General features: G+C 43.3%; 1 protein-coding gene across 3 annotated transcripts in view; it reads left to right on the forward strand.

Moving 5' to 3' along the window:
• Positions 1 to 236: 236 nt before the first annotated feature.
• The window catches only part of GYG1 (glycogenin 1), a 38,203-nt gene continuing 19,931 nt past the window's right edge, over positions 237 to 18,508 (forward strand). For 2 of the 3 annotated variants that reach the window (XM_060010083.1, XM_060010084.1), the window contains exons 1-4: positions 237 to 366; positions 2,841 to 2,976; positions 4,825 to 4,999; positions 5,298 to 5,460. In XM_060010083.1, coding sequence (XP_059866066.1) covers positions 360 to 366; positions 2,841 to 2,976; positions 4,825 to 4,999; positions 5,298 to 5,460 — 481 coding nt within the window. In that variant the 5' untranslated portion in view covers positions 237 to 359. The remainder of the gene's footprint in view (positions 367 to 2,840; positions 2,977 to 4,824; positions 5,000 to 5,297; positions 5,461 to 18,508) is intronic. The other variant, XM_060010085.1, reaches the window with a different exon arrangement.

Raw genomic sequence — 18,508 nt, forward strand, 5'->3', positions numbered from 1 at the left:
GTCCCCCTCCAAACCCCCGGTTCGGGGGTGCACGGAGTCCCGCGGTCCAGGCAGGTGCCCCGCGCGAGCAGAAGCAGGACCAGAGGGTCTGCGGAGATGGACCCGGAGCCCAGCCTCAGGGGTGCAAGGGCTGAGTGAGGTCCCGGGTCCCGCAGTCCCGGGGCCGCCTCCCGGGGAGGATGCCGGCGGGGGCGGGGAGCGTGCGCGGCCACGTGACGACCGCTATAAGAGCGCTCCGGACGGACGCTCCGCTCCCGCCGCGCCTCCTCGCCGGCCGCGCTTGCTCCCAGCGCCTGGCTTCTCCGAGCCACCAACCTGCGGCTGCGGCTGCGGCAGCCGCCCGCACCCCCGGCAGCACCATGACAGGTATGCGCCGCGCCGCCCACCGCCGCCGCCGCCCCGGGACGCCGGACTCTTCGCCCCGCGCGGCCCCTCGTAGCCCCGCCGCCTCTCTTCTCCCCCCACGCCCGCCGCTCCGCCCCGGGGGAGCTCCCAGCAGGACGAGGACCGCCGCAAAGTTGCAGGCTGGCCGCAGCCGGGCGTGTCGCTTCTTGCGTCAGCCGCTGCCCCGCCGCCCCGGGGTCCCGAGCGGCCGTCTGGACCCCGCGGACGCAGCCGAGGGGGTCCGCCAGGCAGCGCCTGGGCCCTCCGCCGAAGCCCCCGTTCCTGCTTCCGTCTCCTTGCCCTTCCTCCTGCGCGCACCGTGAAGGGCGGGCGGGCAGGCGGAGCAGCTGCGGCCGGCTGCGTGGGGGTGGGGAGCCGGCTCCCCGGGGGCGCGGGTTCCGAGCTCCGGAGCGTGGCGGGGTCGCGAGGCGCCGCCCCCCACCGCCCGCGGGCAGGAACTCCTGCAAGGGGCAGCTGCGAGGCGGGGACGCCGGTGGCCCCGGCCCGGCTCCTCGGCCGCCCGCTCCGGCGCTGGCCGCCACGCCGAGCCTATTTTTAGGCCTTTGGGGCTGGGTTGCGGGAAGCCGGAGCCCGGCGAGCGCCCCCGGGGAGCGGGCCCGGCGTGGTGGGAGGGCGCCGGCCCACTTGTTGCAAGGTGTCCGGGCCGCACGGCGAATCTGCACCCCGAAGACCGGAGGGCCCGAGGTAACTGGTCCTTGCTGTGCTGTTGAGGCGAACAGTGGGATCATTACAGCCATTGAGCTGCGGAAAGGTTGCAGATGTAACCCGGGGTTTGGCCGTCTCTGGGAAGGTTGAACCTCCTACCCAGTTGTCCCTGGTCTTCCCTGTTCCATTGCGAGGTCTGGCGTTCTAGCCTCCGTTCCGAAGCATTTGTCCTGCTTCCCGCTTCATCTGGGAAATCATCCATATCCTAGCTTCGTGAAAGCCTTGAACCCTACTTACTAAACTTTTCTCCGTGCTCCCCTGGTATCAGGACCGTTTTTGTGTTAAAACATCATTCATTATGCCCCAGATTAAGTGTCCTTGGGACAGGCTGACTGAAATGTTGCCATCTTATGATGGATTGAAGGAACAAGTTCAAGTTGAGGGGTATGGCAAGGGACAGGAGGCCCTGTTCTGAGCTTTCCTAGCGTGACTAGCTGGGAAGCCAGTGACCCTGGGGGAGGGCACACCAGACTTTCTACAACTTAAAGGAGAGTTCAACGCTACCTGTGAAGATGGCCCTCAGAGCTGCAGCTGGGGAGTGTGCTGGCCCACTTGACAGCCTACAGCTTCCTCTCACTTCTCAATGGAATGTCTACTGCCCCCAGCCTCCACTTTGGAAAGTGGGCAAAGAGAGAATGAGGAAACCTAAGACGGAAACAGAGTGACTTCATGACAGAATGGCTCAACTCCCTGCTTGGGCAGCCGTGCCCCAAGTGAGCCCTGGCAGAGCTTGATCCTAAGTACCCTGTATGTATGGATGCCCACCAACCTGCTAATGTTAAAATCCATTTGGAGAGGGAGTGTGCTCCAGAATCATCCCGGGGAAGGGCTGGAGAAATCCTAAAGGCTGGGCTGGTGGCCTTGCGAGGGTGGGGCTCGTTCAGGAGGAAGGAGAATTCATGCATTTGCCCCTGGGCCTGGCAGCTAAATGATGATTGGAGATTGATTTTTGAATGTGTGTGTGAGAGAGAGTCTGTTGAGGTGCCTCAGGATACAGGGTAGGGGTACTGCTTGCTTCTCCAAGGAAAAGGAGGCAGGTTTTCTAGAGCTTGTGAGGTGGTCCCTAAATCCATTTAACAGCGATGGGCCACAATTTAGATAGAGGCATCAAGGAGGGAAGGCTTCTTGGGGGAGGTGATGTTTCAGAGAGACTCAGAGTGACTCTAGAGTGGTGGTTGGATAGCCATGGAGTGTTTGCTCCAGGTTGAGGAAACAGTAGAAAAAGCCTGAGACGTGGAACATGTAAGCATCAGAATGAAGAATATGGCCTCTGCTTTCAGATGCTCTCAGTTGAGGTTGTTGGCTGGCTTTGTGCTTGGCTGAAAATACTGTCTATGGTACCTTGTAGGAGAAACAGAAAATGCACTTCTTGATCTCTTCTTCACTGCCTGTTAACTGCCTGAGGTTCACCCTCTGGGTGTTAAGCTGCTGTTTAGTCTGAGAATTGGGCATGTCTGGACTCTAAATTGGATTGAATTTTTACAGCTTCGTCAGCCTCTTGAAGGTTGCCAAAGATTGCCTGCTAAAGAATGGTCTTGAGCCATTCTTATAACGGACACTGGGTTCTCTCTCTCACCCTAATGCCCCACAAGAGGCTGCTCTTTTATTAATACAGCAAGTTGATCTCAGAGGAGCTGATTTTGCCAAATTATTGATTGAAAAGGGTCCTGGGGTGGTGTTTCCTAGGTAGGATAGTGTAATGAATGTGTGTTCGTTTTCCTTGTATTAAGATCAGGCCTTTGTGACACTGACCACAAACGATGCCTACGCCAAAGGAGCCCTGGTCCTGGGCTCGTCTCTGAAACAGCACAGGACCACCAGGAGGCTGGCCGTGCTCGTCACCCCACAGGTCTCGGACTCCATGAGGTGAGGACCTCGCTGCCCCGCTGTTGGTGGGGCTCGGACATCCCTCTCCCCTGTTTCTGGCATCGGTGGGCATTGAGGCCATACCCTTTCCAGGGTTTGCGTGCTGGTGGAGAAAGAGGAGAGTTGCTGAGTGAAGGATTCCTGGGTCTGAAACCTCTTCCTGGCTCTTGGGAGATCTTCCAGCCAAGCTCCCTCTGGGAGCTGGTATTCTGGCCCTTGCCCTTGCCGATTCCAACCAGGAGTAGGGCTCTCCCTTGGGCAAGTCCTCTTGCGGTAATCCGAGTGAGTGACTCAGTCCAGCCATTCCCTTCATGTCATCACGCTTCACTTGCATGCCTTTCCCCAGATGCAGCAGGGACTACTTTGTTCCTGTTTCTAACGGGGGAAACCTCCCGGGACTTTGAAAGAAAGTAGCAGTTTTCTCCACCCCAATTGACATTAGTAACCTAAAGATCTTTATTTACAATTTAATAGACTAGAATATTTGCCAGAGGGCTCTCAGAGTTAGGGGTCCTGCTAGGAGAGCACCCTGAGGGAGCACAAGCTGTTCTTTGATTGGGTTAGTTCATGTTAATTGGTTGGAATTCAATTTTGAAGTATCTGAATGAACTACCTTGATCCTAATACTAACTTACTTAAGAATATCTGGGCACACTAGCAGCTCTGTATTGTGTTTATTTTTGCATTCTCCTATCCCTTTTAGAGGTTGAAAATGCTCTTTTTGTGACTTTTTTCAAAAAATGTAAGCCCGTGCCAAGGACCTCTGAAAAAGACGCATTATACATACATACATATATCTTTCACGCTAAGAACCTTATTCCTAAAGGGTAATTTAGGAAAATGCCCCCCCAAACTGTCTCCTTTGTGTATGTCCTAATCTATAGTCTATTTAATGAGAATCGTGTAAGAAGGTGGATATAGTCTTCGACAGCAAGCCCCCTTCACTGTGGTAAAGGGTGCCGCCATTTGTTTCAGAGATCAAGTTTACTGTGTGAACTAGAACATACGTTTGTACAGCTTTGGAGGTAGATGATACGTTACCAGTTTTGTTCTGCATGCTGGATATTTTTATAAACTTTCGGTGATGGTTTGTCTTTATCACGTGTTTTTCCTTGTGCTGAGTTTAGTGTCTTACCTAAGTACACCCCACTTCACCTCACCTCAGGCTTGCCTTCTAAAATATATCTTTAGTTAATTTGGGGCAGGGAGAAATGTTGTACCTCACCAACTAAAGTGAGTCTCTCATGCCAGGAGTGCAAAGCACGTAATAAATGCTGGCTGGGTGCGATGCTAAAAAAATGGAAACCAAATAATTGAGTCATTTAACTTCTTGTAGGACACAGCTTCAGGCAGTTCTCTGTCAACTGCTTTGGCAAAAATTATTAGTTATAGGCTTCAGTGCAGATAGTACACGCACTTAACTCCGCATCATTTGTAAAAGTATTCAGTGGTCAGCAAGAACCCGTTGTAATAAAATATTATTGTTAAAGGCATAGGCTGTTGAAAAGCTGTATTACCAAGCATCAGTCGCATTTTTGCAAGCCATTTCACAATTTGCCTGGTATTCAGTGGTACAATAAAACATAGGAAACTTCCGTGATAATGTTTTAAGATAAGAGGTTCATCCTCACAGTAAGCAGTTCTCACTGTTTTAGTGAAGTTAACTGCACATGCAAATTAACACAGTCTGTCCTGAAGTAAATTAGGACATACTTAAGAGATTGCAATATACCGAAGTAACAAATTCTCTCGTAATTGATAAGCTAAATAGAACACCGTCTTATGTTAAATGGGTCACTTGTTCTAAAGAGATGCTGAGAGCTGTTTTCTGGATTTTATTTTTGACAGGAAAACTTTAGAGACTATCTTTGATGAAGTCATCACGGTAGATGTCTTGGACAGTGGTGATTCTGCTCATCTAACCTTAATGAAGAGGCCTGAGTTGGGCATCACGTTAACTAAACTCCACTGCTGGTCCCTTACACAGTATTCAAAATGTGTATTCATGGATGCAGATACCCTGGTGAGTATGGCTTTGATGGCTGGAAAGATGGATATAGTAACTGAGACCAGTTAGGCATTTGAAGAATGCTGTCAAGACTTGACAGTAAAGTTCAGATAAAACCACTGTTGTAAAAAGTGTCAGGTGTTGAAGGAGAGTAGGACCAGGCTGCCTCACAGCTGTCATCTGAGTAGTTAAGACCAGCAACAGACTGCATCTTTTGTGTTGGATAACTTAAGGAGAACTTAAGAAGGGTATACCGCAGCAGAACAGTTCTGAAATGCTTTCCCTTCTTCCTGCCCCATTGCCCTTGAATCAGGTCCTAGCAAATATCGATGATCTTTTTGAGAGAGAAGAATTGTCGGCGGCACCAGACCCAGGGTGGCCTGACTGCTTCAATTCTGGAGTCTTTGTTTATCAGCCTTCAGTTGAAACGTACAATCAGCTGTTGCACCTTGCTTCTGAGCAAGGTAGTTTTGATGGTATGTATCTGTTTTCTTTATATCTGACAAGCTGTGAGTATCTTCTAGGGGCTGCTCTTCTCTGGGAGTTGCTATGGTTCCTTGTGTCTGGAAGATAGCGACACATGAGATGTGGCAAGCATTTGAAGTTGTGTCGTTCTGGGAAATAGTGTTGTGTGTTGTGTGTGTGCACGTGCATCTTTTTCCTGTAGGTACATGGTACATAGGCTGTTTTACAGACTTGCCTTTCATTGGCCTTCCTGTGTCTAAATTAGAGTATGATAAATGAACCATAATTATTCAAGAATTCAAAAGACTATTATACAGCTCAAAAAGTTTAACAACTATCTTTAAACCTGAGTAAACTTAAGTACAAGAGCTAACAGGAGGACCCAGTATTGTGTCCGTGGAAATTTGAGGAATAAACCTAGGCTCTCATTCTTTCGGGAGGCACTGAAAAAGAAGATAGAAGGACTATGTGAATAATCTTTGTCTCCGAATTGTCACTCTCTATAAGGCAGTGCATCAGGTAGAGTGGTCTGCAAGGCTAAGGAGTAGAACATTGGCAAAGTCACCATCCATTTTCCATAATGCCTAAGTGTATCTATAGCTATATGTTTATGTAGAAAGGTTCTGACTATTTGTGATTTAGGACCTCACATCCTTTGGAGAATTTTGGGTAAATTGATTAGTAGGTATGCTTCTATTTTATGCCAGTCTCTAAAATAATAAATAATAAGCCACTTTTTCTTTGAATTTTTGAATTTTATTTCATTTATTTTTTATACAGCAGGTCCTTATTAGTCATCCATTTTATACACATCAGTGTATACATGTCAATCCCAATCTCCCAATTCATCCCACCACCACCACCACCACCCCGCTACTTTCCCACCTTGGTGTCCATGTTTGTTCTTTACATCTGTGTCTCTATTTCTGCCCTGCAAACCAGTTCATCTGTACCATTTTTCTAGATTCCACATATATGCATTAATATACGATATTTGTTTTTCTCTTTCTGACTTACTTCACTCTGTATGAGAGTCTCTAGATCCATCCACGTCTATACAAATGACCCAATTTCATTCCTTTTTATGGCTGAGTAATACTCCATGGTATATATACACCACATCTTCTTTATCCATTTGTCTGTCGATGGGCATTTAGGTTGCTTCCATGACCTGGCTATTGTAAATAGTGCTGCAATGAAAATTGGGGTGAATGTGTCCTTTGAATTATGGTCTTCTCTGGGTATATGCCCAGTAGTGGGATTGAGGGGTCAAATGGTAATTCTGTTTTTAGTTTTTTAAGGAACCTCCATACTGTTCTCCATAGTAGTTGTATCAATTTACATTCCCACCAACAGTGCAAGAAGGTTCCCTTTTTCCCACACCCTCTCCAGCATTTGTTGTTTGTACATTTTCTGATGATGCCCATTCTAACTGGTGTGAGGTGATACCTCATTGTAGTTTTGATTTGCGTTTCTCTAATAATTAGTGATGTTGAGCAGCTTTTCCTGTGCTTCTTGGCCATCTGTGTTTCTTTGGAGAAATGTATATTTAGTTCTTCTGCCCATTTTTGGATTGGGTTGTTTGTTTTGTTAATATCGAGCTGCATGAGCTGTTTATATATTATGAAGATTAATCCTTTGTCTGTTGATTCATTTGCAAATATTTTCTCCCATTCTGAGGGTCGTCTTTTTGTCTTCATTGTAGTTTCCTTTGCTTTGCAAAAGCTTTCAAGTTTCATTAGGTCCCATTTGGTTTTTTTTTTGTTTTTATTTCCATTACTCTAGGAGGTGGATCAAAAAAGATCTTGCTGTGATTTGTGTCAAAGAGTGTTCTTCCTATGTTTTTCTCTAAGAGTTTTATAGTGTCTGGTCTTACATTTAGGTCTCTAATCCATTTTGAGTTTATTTTTGTGTATGGTGTTAGGGAGTGTTCTAATTTCATTCTTTTCCATGTAGCTGTCCAGTTTCCCCAGCACCACTTATTGAAGAGACTGTCTTTTCTCCATTGTATATTCTTGCCTCCTTTGTCATAGATTAGTTGACCATAGGTGCATTGGTTTATCTCTGGGCTTTCTATCCTGTTCCATTTCTGTTTTTGTGCCAGTACCATATTGTCTTGATTACTGTAGCTTTGTAGTATACTCTGAAGTCAGGGAATCTGATTCCTCCATCTCTGTTTTTTTCCCTCAAGACTGCTTTGGCTATTCGGGGTCTTTTGTGTCTCCATACAAATTTTAATTCTAGTGCCACTGGTAATTTGATAGGGATTGCATTCAATCTGTAGATTGCTTTCGGTAGTATAGTCATTTTCACAATATTGATTCTTCCAATCCAAGAACATGGTATATCTCTCCATATGTTTGTGTCATCTTTCATTTCTTTCATCAGTGTCTTATAGTTTTCTGCATACAGGTCTTTTGTCTCCCTAGGTAGGTTTATTCCTAGGTATTTTATTCTTTTTTGTTGCAATGGTAAATGAGAGTGTTTCCATAATTTCTCTTTCAGATTTTTCATCATTAGTGTATAGGAATGAAAGAGATTTCTGTGCATTAATTTTGTATCCTGCAACTTTACCAAATTCATTGATTAGCTCTAGTAGTTTCCTGGTGGCATCTTTAGGATTCTCTATGTATAGTATCATGTCATCTGCAAACAGTGACAGTTTTACTGCTTCTTTTCCAATTTGTATTCCTTTTATTTCTTTTTCTTCTCTGATTGCCATGGCTAGGACTTCCAAAACTATGTTGAATAATAGTGGCGAAAGTGGACATCCTTGTCTTGTTCCTGATCTTAGAGGAAATGCCTTCAGTTTTTCACCATTGAGAATGATGTTTGCTGTGGGTTTGTCATATATGGTCTTTATTATGTTGAGGTAGGTTCCCTCTGTACCCACTTTCTGGAGAGTTTTTATCATAAATGGGTGTTGAATTTTGTCAAAAGCTTTTTCTGCATCTACTGAGGTGATCATATGGTTTTTATTCTTCAATTTGTTAATACGGTGTATCACTTTGATTGATTTGCATATGTTGAAGAATCCTTGCATCCCTGAGATAAATCCCACTTGTTCATGGTGTATGATCCTTTTAATGTGTTGTTGGATTCTGTTTGCTAGTATTTTGTTGAGGATTTTTGCATCTATATTCATCAGTGATATTGGTCTGTAATTTTCTTTTTTTTGTAGTATCTTTGTGTGGTTTTGGTATCAGGGTGATGGTGGCCTCATAGAATGAGTTTGGGAGTGTTCCTTTCTCTGCAATTTTTTGGAAGAGTTTGAGAAGGATGGGTTTTGGCTCTTCTCTAAATATTTGATAGAATTCACCTGTGAAGCCATCTGGTCCTGGACTTTCGTTTGTTGGAAGATTTTTAATCACAGTTTCAATTTCATTACTTGTGATTGGTCTGTTCATATTTTTTATCTCTTCCTGGTTCTGTCTTGGAAGCTTATATCTTATTTAGCAATACGTTACTAAATAACCAAGAGATCACTGAAAAAATCAAAGAGGAAATCAAAAAATACCTAGAGACAAATTGCTATGAACACATGATGATCCAAAACCTATGGGATGCAACGAAAGCAGTTCTAAGAGGGAAGTACATAGCAATACAAGCCTACGTCAAGAAAAAAGTAAAATCTCAAATAAACAATCTAACCTTACACCTCAGTAAACTAGAGAAAGAAGAACAAACAAAACCCAGAGTTCGTAGAAGGAAAAAAATCATAAAGATCAGAGCAGAAATAAATAAAATAGAAACAAAGAAAACAATAGCACAGATCAATAAAACTAAAAGCTGGTTCTTTGCGAAGGTAAACAAAATTGATAAACCTTTAGCCAGACTCATCAAGAAAAAGAGAGGACTGAAATCAATAAAATTAGAAATGAAAAGGGAGAAATTACATTGGACACTGCAGAAATACAAAGCATCCTAAGAGACTACTACAAGCAACTCTATGCCAATAAAATGGACAACCTGGAAGAAATGGACAAATTCTTAGAAAGGTATAACCTTCCAAGACTGAACCAGGAAGAAATAGAAAATATGAACAGACCAGTCACAAGCAATGAAATTGAAACTGTGAATAAGCCACTTTTTTTGTGTGTGTGTGGTACCCGGGCCTCTCACTGTTGTGGCCTCTCCTGTTGCGGAGCACAGGCTCCGGACGCGCAGGCCAAGCGGCCATGGCTCACGGGCCCAGCCACTCCACAGCATGTGGGATCCTCCTGTACCGGGGCACGAACCTGTGTCCCCTGCATCGGCAGGCGGACTCTCAACCACTGTGCCACCAGGGAAGCCCTAAGCCACTTTTTTTTAACAACAACAGTAAATCACACACAACAAGACAATACTGATGGTTAGCATGCAAAATAAGCTCTTTTAAAAACTAATGTTCAGAATCTTTTGAATCAAGAAGAGACCCAGTTGTATCTATGAAGAAGGATTTGCACTAAGGAGATGCCCTCTCAGCAGTGACTCACTATTAGATACTTGACGTTGTGACAGACGCCCAGGTGAGGAACATGGGGGTGGCCAGAGGCCTGAGCCAGACACCAGGTGCCAGAGGCTTCTTTCCTTTCCCTTCCCTCTCCAAGAGCGGATATGAGATCTGAAGTGAGTAGATCTTTCTAAACTAGCAGGAACAGCCATCCTCAGTTGACCCAAGGTTCAGCCCTGGGTACAGATATGAGGACTCATTTCCATTAACTAGTTGTAAAGTTAAAAATCAAAATTTCAAATCTAAACTTTTCGAATTAAAAGAGTACATCTAATCGTTTGTCCGATTGCTGAAATTAAGAGATTGGAAATTAGAACATTTTTAGTTATACGTGAAATTGTGTTGTTGCTGTTCCCAGAAATTGAATTCTGTTTCGTGTTTTGAGGATTTGGGATATGCAGCTCTTTGAAATGTCCTTGAAAAGAACAAAGAAATTTAAGTCTCAGTCTTGCTTCACTGTTTGGTTAGTTTGTACTCTACAGCAGTGGTGCTGAACCTGGGGTAATTTGGTCCCCCAGGGGGCTTTTGGCAATGTCTGGAGACTCTGTTGGTGGTCACAAGTGAGTGGAGAGGGCTCTACTGGCATCTCGTGAGTGGAGGCCAGGGCTGCTGCTAAACATCGTACAATGCATGGACAGCCCCTGCACCAAAGAATCATCTGGCTCAGGATGTCAGTAGTGAGAAAATCTGCTCTATGTCAAGTCGTTACATGCCCTAAAGCAGTGAGCCGGAGTTTCTGAACCGTCATGAATGGTAGCATCGGACAAGAAACGCCTTCTTACTTTAAGCAACCTTAAGAAATAATGTGTTGAGTGATCACTGTGGTTACGGCCCAATGTCACTTCTTCACTTTCCTGGCTTTTTTTTAGCTCCTACTTTCCTTTCGTATAAGGAATGAAAGCTGTATTGGTATGTTAGTTCAAAACATGTATTCCTTATTTCTGCTGCTCGCATGAAAATCGTTACCTTTGCACAGAAGGGAGGTAGGAGTATTTTCAGCGGAAGTCCACTAACCTTAAGTCTTAACCTTCCGACTGTGGCTGAAGCGTCAGCGTGTGGCTTTCTTCACCTCCTGTCGTTAAATGTAAAGGAAGTAGTGTAACCCTGCCAGAAATTCCGTGTAAATTCTCAGCTCCAGTAAGTGAGTCATATTCTAATGTAGATCCAGCTGCCTACAATCCACACGGCTGCAATTGCCTAAGGAGGATTCGATTTTATTGTTGCAAGATAAGAGTTTGGATACCCAACAGTAGTGTGCCGTGATCAATTACCCAGGTTACAGTTTCAGAGTATAAAACGAATTAACTAGCTGGCAGAGACCAACCTGGATCGTGTACCTTGTTCTAGAACCAAGAGGTACTAGAGGAGTTGACGAACTCGTTGTTAAGAAGCAAGAACATGTGAAAAGTGCTTAACTAGAAAGCACTTTCTGCTCTTTCGGCCAGAATCTGAAACAACTGGGAGAGCCTGTGCCTGCTAGCACGTTCGTTATTCAGCAGCAGGGTTTCCAGCAGCTGGTCCTTCCGTAAGGTATTCCGTTTACTGGCTCCTTGGTGGCTAAGGATTGGAATTTTTTCTGTTAGTAGAAATGCTTAGTTGAAGCAGTTGAAAATTCAACTATGCAGATAGGAACTTTTGGTTATTCTCAATATAGTGTTTAAATTCAACTGAAAAATAAAGCAGCGGCTGTTAAATGAAATGTTTTTTCGCTTGATGTGTTCCGGAGAAGCTTTACCTACTCATCAAAGAAAGCGCGCTGCGTACCATGGGAGCGTGCTCCTCTGTGAAGGGATTTACCATCCTGTTGAATCCATATCTATGTGACATGAAGACTTGTTGGACTTACACTTAATAAAATATTTCTTTGTAAGCTACATCCTTTTCTGGTGCTTTGCTTGCTTTGCTTCAGGCTCTCAATGCAGTGCCCTGTCTTGTGTAGATGTCATGCCATAGGCACGGAGATGAGCGCTTTCAGGTGTTTCCTTTCACCTTACCGTACATTTTCTCATATGCACAGTATCTCCCCACCGTCTCCCACCCCCAGTTTTACTGAACAGGGGGTCTTAAGTCCCAGCATTTTTAGACTGATACTAAAGAAAACCTATTCGCAGATGACTGTCTCAGTCTGAATGTCTTGCAAGTCCTGCTTAATCTCCTGTATACATGCATCGAGAACTGATGGGATCTGGTGTCCACTGACGAGCCACCGGGCCTCTGATGGCTGAGTATCTGCAGCTGCTTCTGCAGCCCTTCTAACGTGAAAGAATGTGGCTTGTCAGGCTTCTCATCACCAGTGCTCTAATCACACCCCACCCTCGCCTCTGGCCAAGAGAATAATCCTAACATGGCAGATCATGCTAGGTACCTTGACATCTCTTTTTTCCTTCCTCAATATCTAGAGTGTTAGAATTTCAAACTAGTGACTTCATACCTAACTTACGGCTGGCATTTAATTTCCCACAATGAAGTGTCTAAGTTTCCTATACTGTTAATATTTGCAAACTATCTTGGCACTTACTTCATAACCGAAGTTATATGTTTCCTGAAGAGTTGTACAACAGCTATTGGGAAATACATACACTAACATTTTATAGACTGTGACAAGATAAGGTCAACTTCAGGATTTAGCAGTGAGAAGGCAAGAGGTCAAGGTTTCGTAGGTACTAGTCAGCAGTCTTGCCTCCACGTACTCATGTGATCCCCTTGATTCCTCATTTGACGAAATCAATCTGGATGCAAGTTGAGATTTATTTCCTTTCGCCCCGTGACTCCAAGGTATCCTAAATTACAGGTGCCTGTACAGTTGAAGAGTTTAGTGCTTGAAAATTGCTGTCTATTAAATTTCATTTGCATATGTTAGTTTTAAAAACCTAAGTAAAAAAAGAGGAATTCATATTTTCCAACTTGAAGTAACCATTTTTTTAAAATCTTGGAATTCATTAGTGTAACCTAAATACTCAAAACTTTTTTTTTCTGGAATAATGAAATTTTGGTCTGTAGTTGAGTTTTCAAAAAAAAATAGTACAGAGTAAATTGGTGATAGAATATTAGTTATGGTTTTCTTTCAGCAGAACCTAAGATCCTCTGTGAGGTCATTAAAACTGTGTGTTACATATTCTAATTTAAGTGGTCACTGAGACCCTTAAACTGAACATTTTTTTCCTGTGCTTGGAAATATAATAAACCAGGAGAGTACAGTAAAGTGATTTTTTTTTTTTTTTTCGGTACGCGGGCCTCTCACTGTTGTGGCCTCTCCCGTTGCGGAGCACAGGCTCCAGATGTGCAGGCTCAGCAGCCGTGGCTCATGGGCCCAGCCGCTCCACGGCACGTGGGATCTTCCCGGACCGGGGCACGAACCCGTGTCCCCTGCATCGGCAGGCGGACTCTCAACCACTGCACCACCAGGGAAGCCCTACAGTAAAGTTTTAAAATAATTTTTAACAGAAAATATTTGGCGGTGCTATCTATTAAAGTGTAAAATTGACCCCAGTGCTACCTTCCCTAATCTTTGCAATTAGTTTGGATTCAAGCTGGATCTGCCCAAAAAAGGAATGAAGGAGAAAGGTATTCCCAGATAGTACTTGTCTTGTTCAAACCAAATGAGCGCAGACATTCAGGTGTGTCTCACCTGGTTCCCTGACTTGATAGGTTCCACTCTGACAGGTGCTCGTGGTAAGCTTTTCCAGCTGCCCACACACTAGACTGCTTGTGGCCCTTAAACTATTTTATCAGTTGCTTTGAAAATTACTCTCTTCTCTTGCATTTCTATCATTTAATTGATAGTTTGGGTATTATCTTGAATAAGTAAAGATGAAAAGCAAAAGTCATAACATGTAGTAGCAAAATAAATGAGTACACACAAGTTTTATGTTAAGAGCTATTTTTATCTCATTGTACCCTTGAGTATTTTTTTTTTTTTAGCCATCTGTTTCTTTCTAGCCTTGTAACCAGAAAAGATCATGAACCTTGTGAGAAATAGAGATGGTGGGAAGGACTAAAGTGTTATAGGCTCTTAGGCTGGTCGTTTTACTTCTTCATTTATTCCTCAACAGTTCTGTGAAGTAGTCATTCATTTACTTATTAATATATTAATTCAACAGATATCTATTGAAGGCCTGCTGTATAGCTACTACTGGGCACCCAGTGTTGATACAGTTAGGACAGCCACTTGCCCAGTATCCCTGAGCTGGTGGCAGAGCCAGGTCTGGACCAGACAGTTGATGCTGTGGCTGGGTTATGTGAGTGTCGTTTTGTCCCTTCCCTCGCAATTACCCCACACTGCAGCAGTCACGAAAATGTATCAGAGGATGATACGGGATACAGGAAAATCTCTATTACACTGGATTTATTACAGATTAATTACTTAAAATTCATTCCCCTGAATAAGTAGAGACAGCAGCTGATAAATTCCTCATTTTAGAAATGAAGACACGGAAGCTTATGTCTTCTATCTCTACAGCTGCTGTTCCTCCCTGCTAAACTGGAATGTCTAGAAATATTTTGTCTTTTTTTAATTGTTAAACTATTGGATGCATTTTATTTTATTAATGAGATATAGTCGATTCACCGTATTATGTATCAGGTGTACAACATAGTGATTCACAATTTTTAAAGGTTATACTCCACTTACAGTTATCATAAAATATTGGCTGTATTCCCTGTGCTGTACAGTGTATGCTTGTAGCTTATTTATTTAATACATAGTAGTTTGTACCTCTTAATCCCCTACCCCTATCTTGCCGCCCTCCCTTTCCCTCTCCCCAGTGGCAACCATTAGTTTGTTCTCTCTGTCTCTGAGTTACTTTGTCTTTTTAAATCAGCAGCACAGTTGATAGTCTCATATTGTTTTGTGGGTCTGGAAGTATTCTTAGAAATGATTACTCTTGTCTTTATTTCTATAATCCATTCCTGTAGTATTTAAAAAAATCATTTGAGCTCCTAATCTGGTGAAGATACTAAGTTTAAGGGCTAGGAATAGACTGGTAAATAATACAGATTGTATCCCTGCCTCTATAAAGCTTGTACATATTTTATGAGACCGTACAATTAATTATGTCACCATGATTCTGAAAAATGCAGAGTGCTAAGAGACTCTAGACTAGGAGGACCTGCCTTAAACTGAGAAAGTGAAATTTAAACCACAAATAAGTGTTCCCTTGCATCTATATTATTATTTAATAGCTTGATTATTAAAATCTATATTTTTAAAGGTGAGAAACAAAAGCTGTAACATGAAATGGTAAAATAAATCGGTGGTTCTTGGCTTAAATGGATTGAGGCCAGTGAGATGCAGTGATGCTGAGACCAGAGCTCCAAGTACCTGGATTCCCATGAGGCACCTGGGCTTAATCCGATGATCCTTAGTAAACCTCGTGGAAATACCCCCAAGCGCTGGACCGTTCACGAACTGTAACTTAGTAGACTTGGCATGCTGTCTGGAGGCCGCAGTGATGATACTTGCCAAGCATATTATAGGAAGTCAGTGTTAAGGTGTGAGTCACATTTTCATTTCGGTGCTTGTCTATACCTCTCTTATAGTATTAAGCACATTTTGCTTTAAATTACTTTTGCTTGGTTTATGTTCCTCTACCCCCTGATTAGATTGAGAACCATTTGAGAGCTGGAACCTGTCTTATTCATCATCCTATCATGCCTACACCTAATTTCTATATCCTCAGACATTTTCTGTATAAATGACATTTCTGAGAGTTATATTCTCTGATATAATCAAATAAAAAAGGAGTCATTCTCTAAAAGACTCTAGACCAGTGCTACTCAGAGTTTAACATGCAAACACATCACCTGGGGATTCAAATGCGGATTCTGATTCTGTAGGTCTGGGGTGGGGCTTACCATTCTGCATTTCTAGCAGGTTCCCAGGTGATTCCCCTGCTCCTGGATCCTAAACTTTGCTTTGAGGGGACCATTTCCTTGGGGCTGAGAAACTAGGGTTCATGTTTAAACCAAAGTTGACCCACCCTCCCTGCTATCCACAGTAGGCAAGCCAGCTGCCAACAAACTGTGGAAAAGCACACAGACTACATAAGCATTGAACAAGTGCACAAATTTAAAAAACAGCACTCAACTCCATTTCTGTCTCATAAAATAATGGCCACCGTTTCTGATAAATACTGTGATATGTCCATGTTTACCAAGTTCATGACTCTGGTCAAAAGACCTGGAAAATACCGGGTGGTTGTAAGGTTATTACTGGCTCTTGGCCAGCCTGGGGGAAGGAAGATATGGAATCTGATATTAGCTTTTGGTTGCAAAACAGGTGCCGTGTGTCTCTTGTTCCATTTCCTATCTGTCTCTCACCTGTGTTGCCACACCCTTGCCTGCTGGATCACAGCTGCTGGCATGTCTGCTATCATGCTTGTTGCTTCTGAGCTGATTGAGATTAAAAGTGTCTTAACCTGTCACAATAAATAAAGCTGCCTCTGGAAGCCTGACCAGAATGTACTGGGCAAAAGTCCTGGGGTTTTCGTAGTGAAAACGCAGCAGCCTTCATGACATCCTTGTATGTGTTGTAGCACAGATGTGCTTAGATTTGCATTCTGCTTTAAATTGTGCTCTAATTCAGGGACTTTTAAAGAGAGGATATTGATAACACCACACAGATTGTTTTTAGTGAAACGAAAAGGTTGTTTTGCATGACTTTGAGATGTAGACTTGTGTATTTGGAAAAAGATGGTTAGAATGCTGAATTTAAACATTATTTAAGAAGCCACAGACTTCTAGGTGGTGTTTAATTCTATTTTTAATCCACAATTTTTGGCTAAATGGTGACCCTTCGTAGTCACATAATGATGAGGTCAGTGGCCACGGAAGTTTCATGGTCTGTATGTTCTGTGCCCTGTAGACGCAGGGTCCTTGTTGAGTGTTGAAGGGTTTGCCAGTGGAACGTGTACCGTGGATGCACACGTCTCCTGCCCTGCCTCTTCCACTTCTTGCTTGTTTCCTGTCCTACCAGTGCCACTCAGCCCTGCCGTGGCACAGGGCCGAGGGACTGATGGTATTTGTAGGGTACCTGAGGGTCAAAGGGAACAGGCTGGCCAGCCAGGGGCTCTGAGGGATCAACAGCTCTGACTCCTGTTTCTCAGGCTCACCTTGTCAGACTGGGAAGTTCTGCTTTACAACTACTATTCCAACGTCATGGAATTAGATTTCTTCACTGCATTACATGAGGTCGGTGGTCATTTTAAGTGGAAATGCTTCATTTTCAAAAGGTCTTTAAAATGTGGCAGGAAAAAACAAGTAGTAGAAAAAAATACATATATGATGCCCAGTTTTACAAAGTTCAAAAACAAGTGGAAATACATATATTGTCTGGAGATACACACATGTGATAAAGGAAATCAAGATAATTACAAACAAAATTCATGATAAGTAGTTACTTGTGGGGTGGGGGGCTCTGAGATGGGATTAGGGAGCCCGCACAGAGAATTTAACCAGTATTGGTAATGTTTGAGTTTTTTAGTTGGCTATTGGGGATGTGTAGTGTTATTATTAGTATGCTTTGTAACCTACACTTACATTTTTCTTTTGATAATATATTTCATAATGAAAATAAATAAGTGCAAATGTTTGGAAAGAAACGGTCTTGGCACAATTCTCATTCTTGCCCCAATTGTATTATTAATATTTTAGAATTACAAAAATAACATAACAATATTAAGGAAAAGTCAGGGGGAGGGAACATCTGTTATCACCAGTCCCCTCACACAATTACTGTTATTTTCTTCTAGTAGGAATGTTTATGTTCTTAGTTACAATCATGTTATATGTCATTGTATATCTGTATATTATGCAGTGGACTCATGGTCTTTAAAACCACTGGTTTTAATGGCTGAATAATATTCAGGGAGTGATGAGTATCACAGTGTACTAACCATTCCTCTGTGGTGGAATATTAAAGTTTTCAACTTTTCTGCTGTTAACAAACATCTTCACGGTTCTTGCATTCATTCTACAAATAACTTACCCATTTGTAAGGCATTCTGCTACCTGCTAGAATTACAGTGGTAAGCAAAAAGAGCCATAATCTCTGTCCCCGTGGAATCTAGAATCTAATGACTAACAGTTCTTGATGGTATTTTGCATTTTAGCTACATTAATCCTCAGACTTTTAAAGAAACTTTTTATTTTGAGAGAATCGTAGATTTACAATGCAGTTGTAAAAAACAGTATAGAGAGACCCCATATACCCTTCACCCAGTTTCCCCCAGTGGTAACATCTTGTATAACTGTAATTCCACAACAGGAATTGACACATTGATACAGCCCACCAATCGTATTCAGACTTCACCAATTTTACATGTATTCATTGGTGTCTGTGTGTGTGTATATGTTTTCCATGCAATTTTTTCACATGTGTAGATTGGTGTGACCACCACGACCATCAAGGTACAGAACTGTTCCGTCACAGGGGTCCCTCTTGCTACCCTTTTGTAGCCGTGGCCTCTACTCTCCCTCTCCCCCTCCCTCACTGCTGGCAACCACAGATCTGTTCTCTGTCTTCATAATATGGTCATGTGAAGGATGTTGTACAGATGGGATCATAACAG

The sequence above is a fragment of the Delphinus delphis genome, chromosome 4 (genome assembly GCF_949987515.2).
Source record: "Delphinus delphis chromosome 4, mDelDel1.2, whole genome shotgun sequence".
Classification (NCBI taxonomy): Eukaryota; Metazoa; Chordata; class Mammalia; order Artiodactyla; family Delphinidae; genus Delphinus; species Delphinus delphis.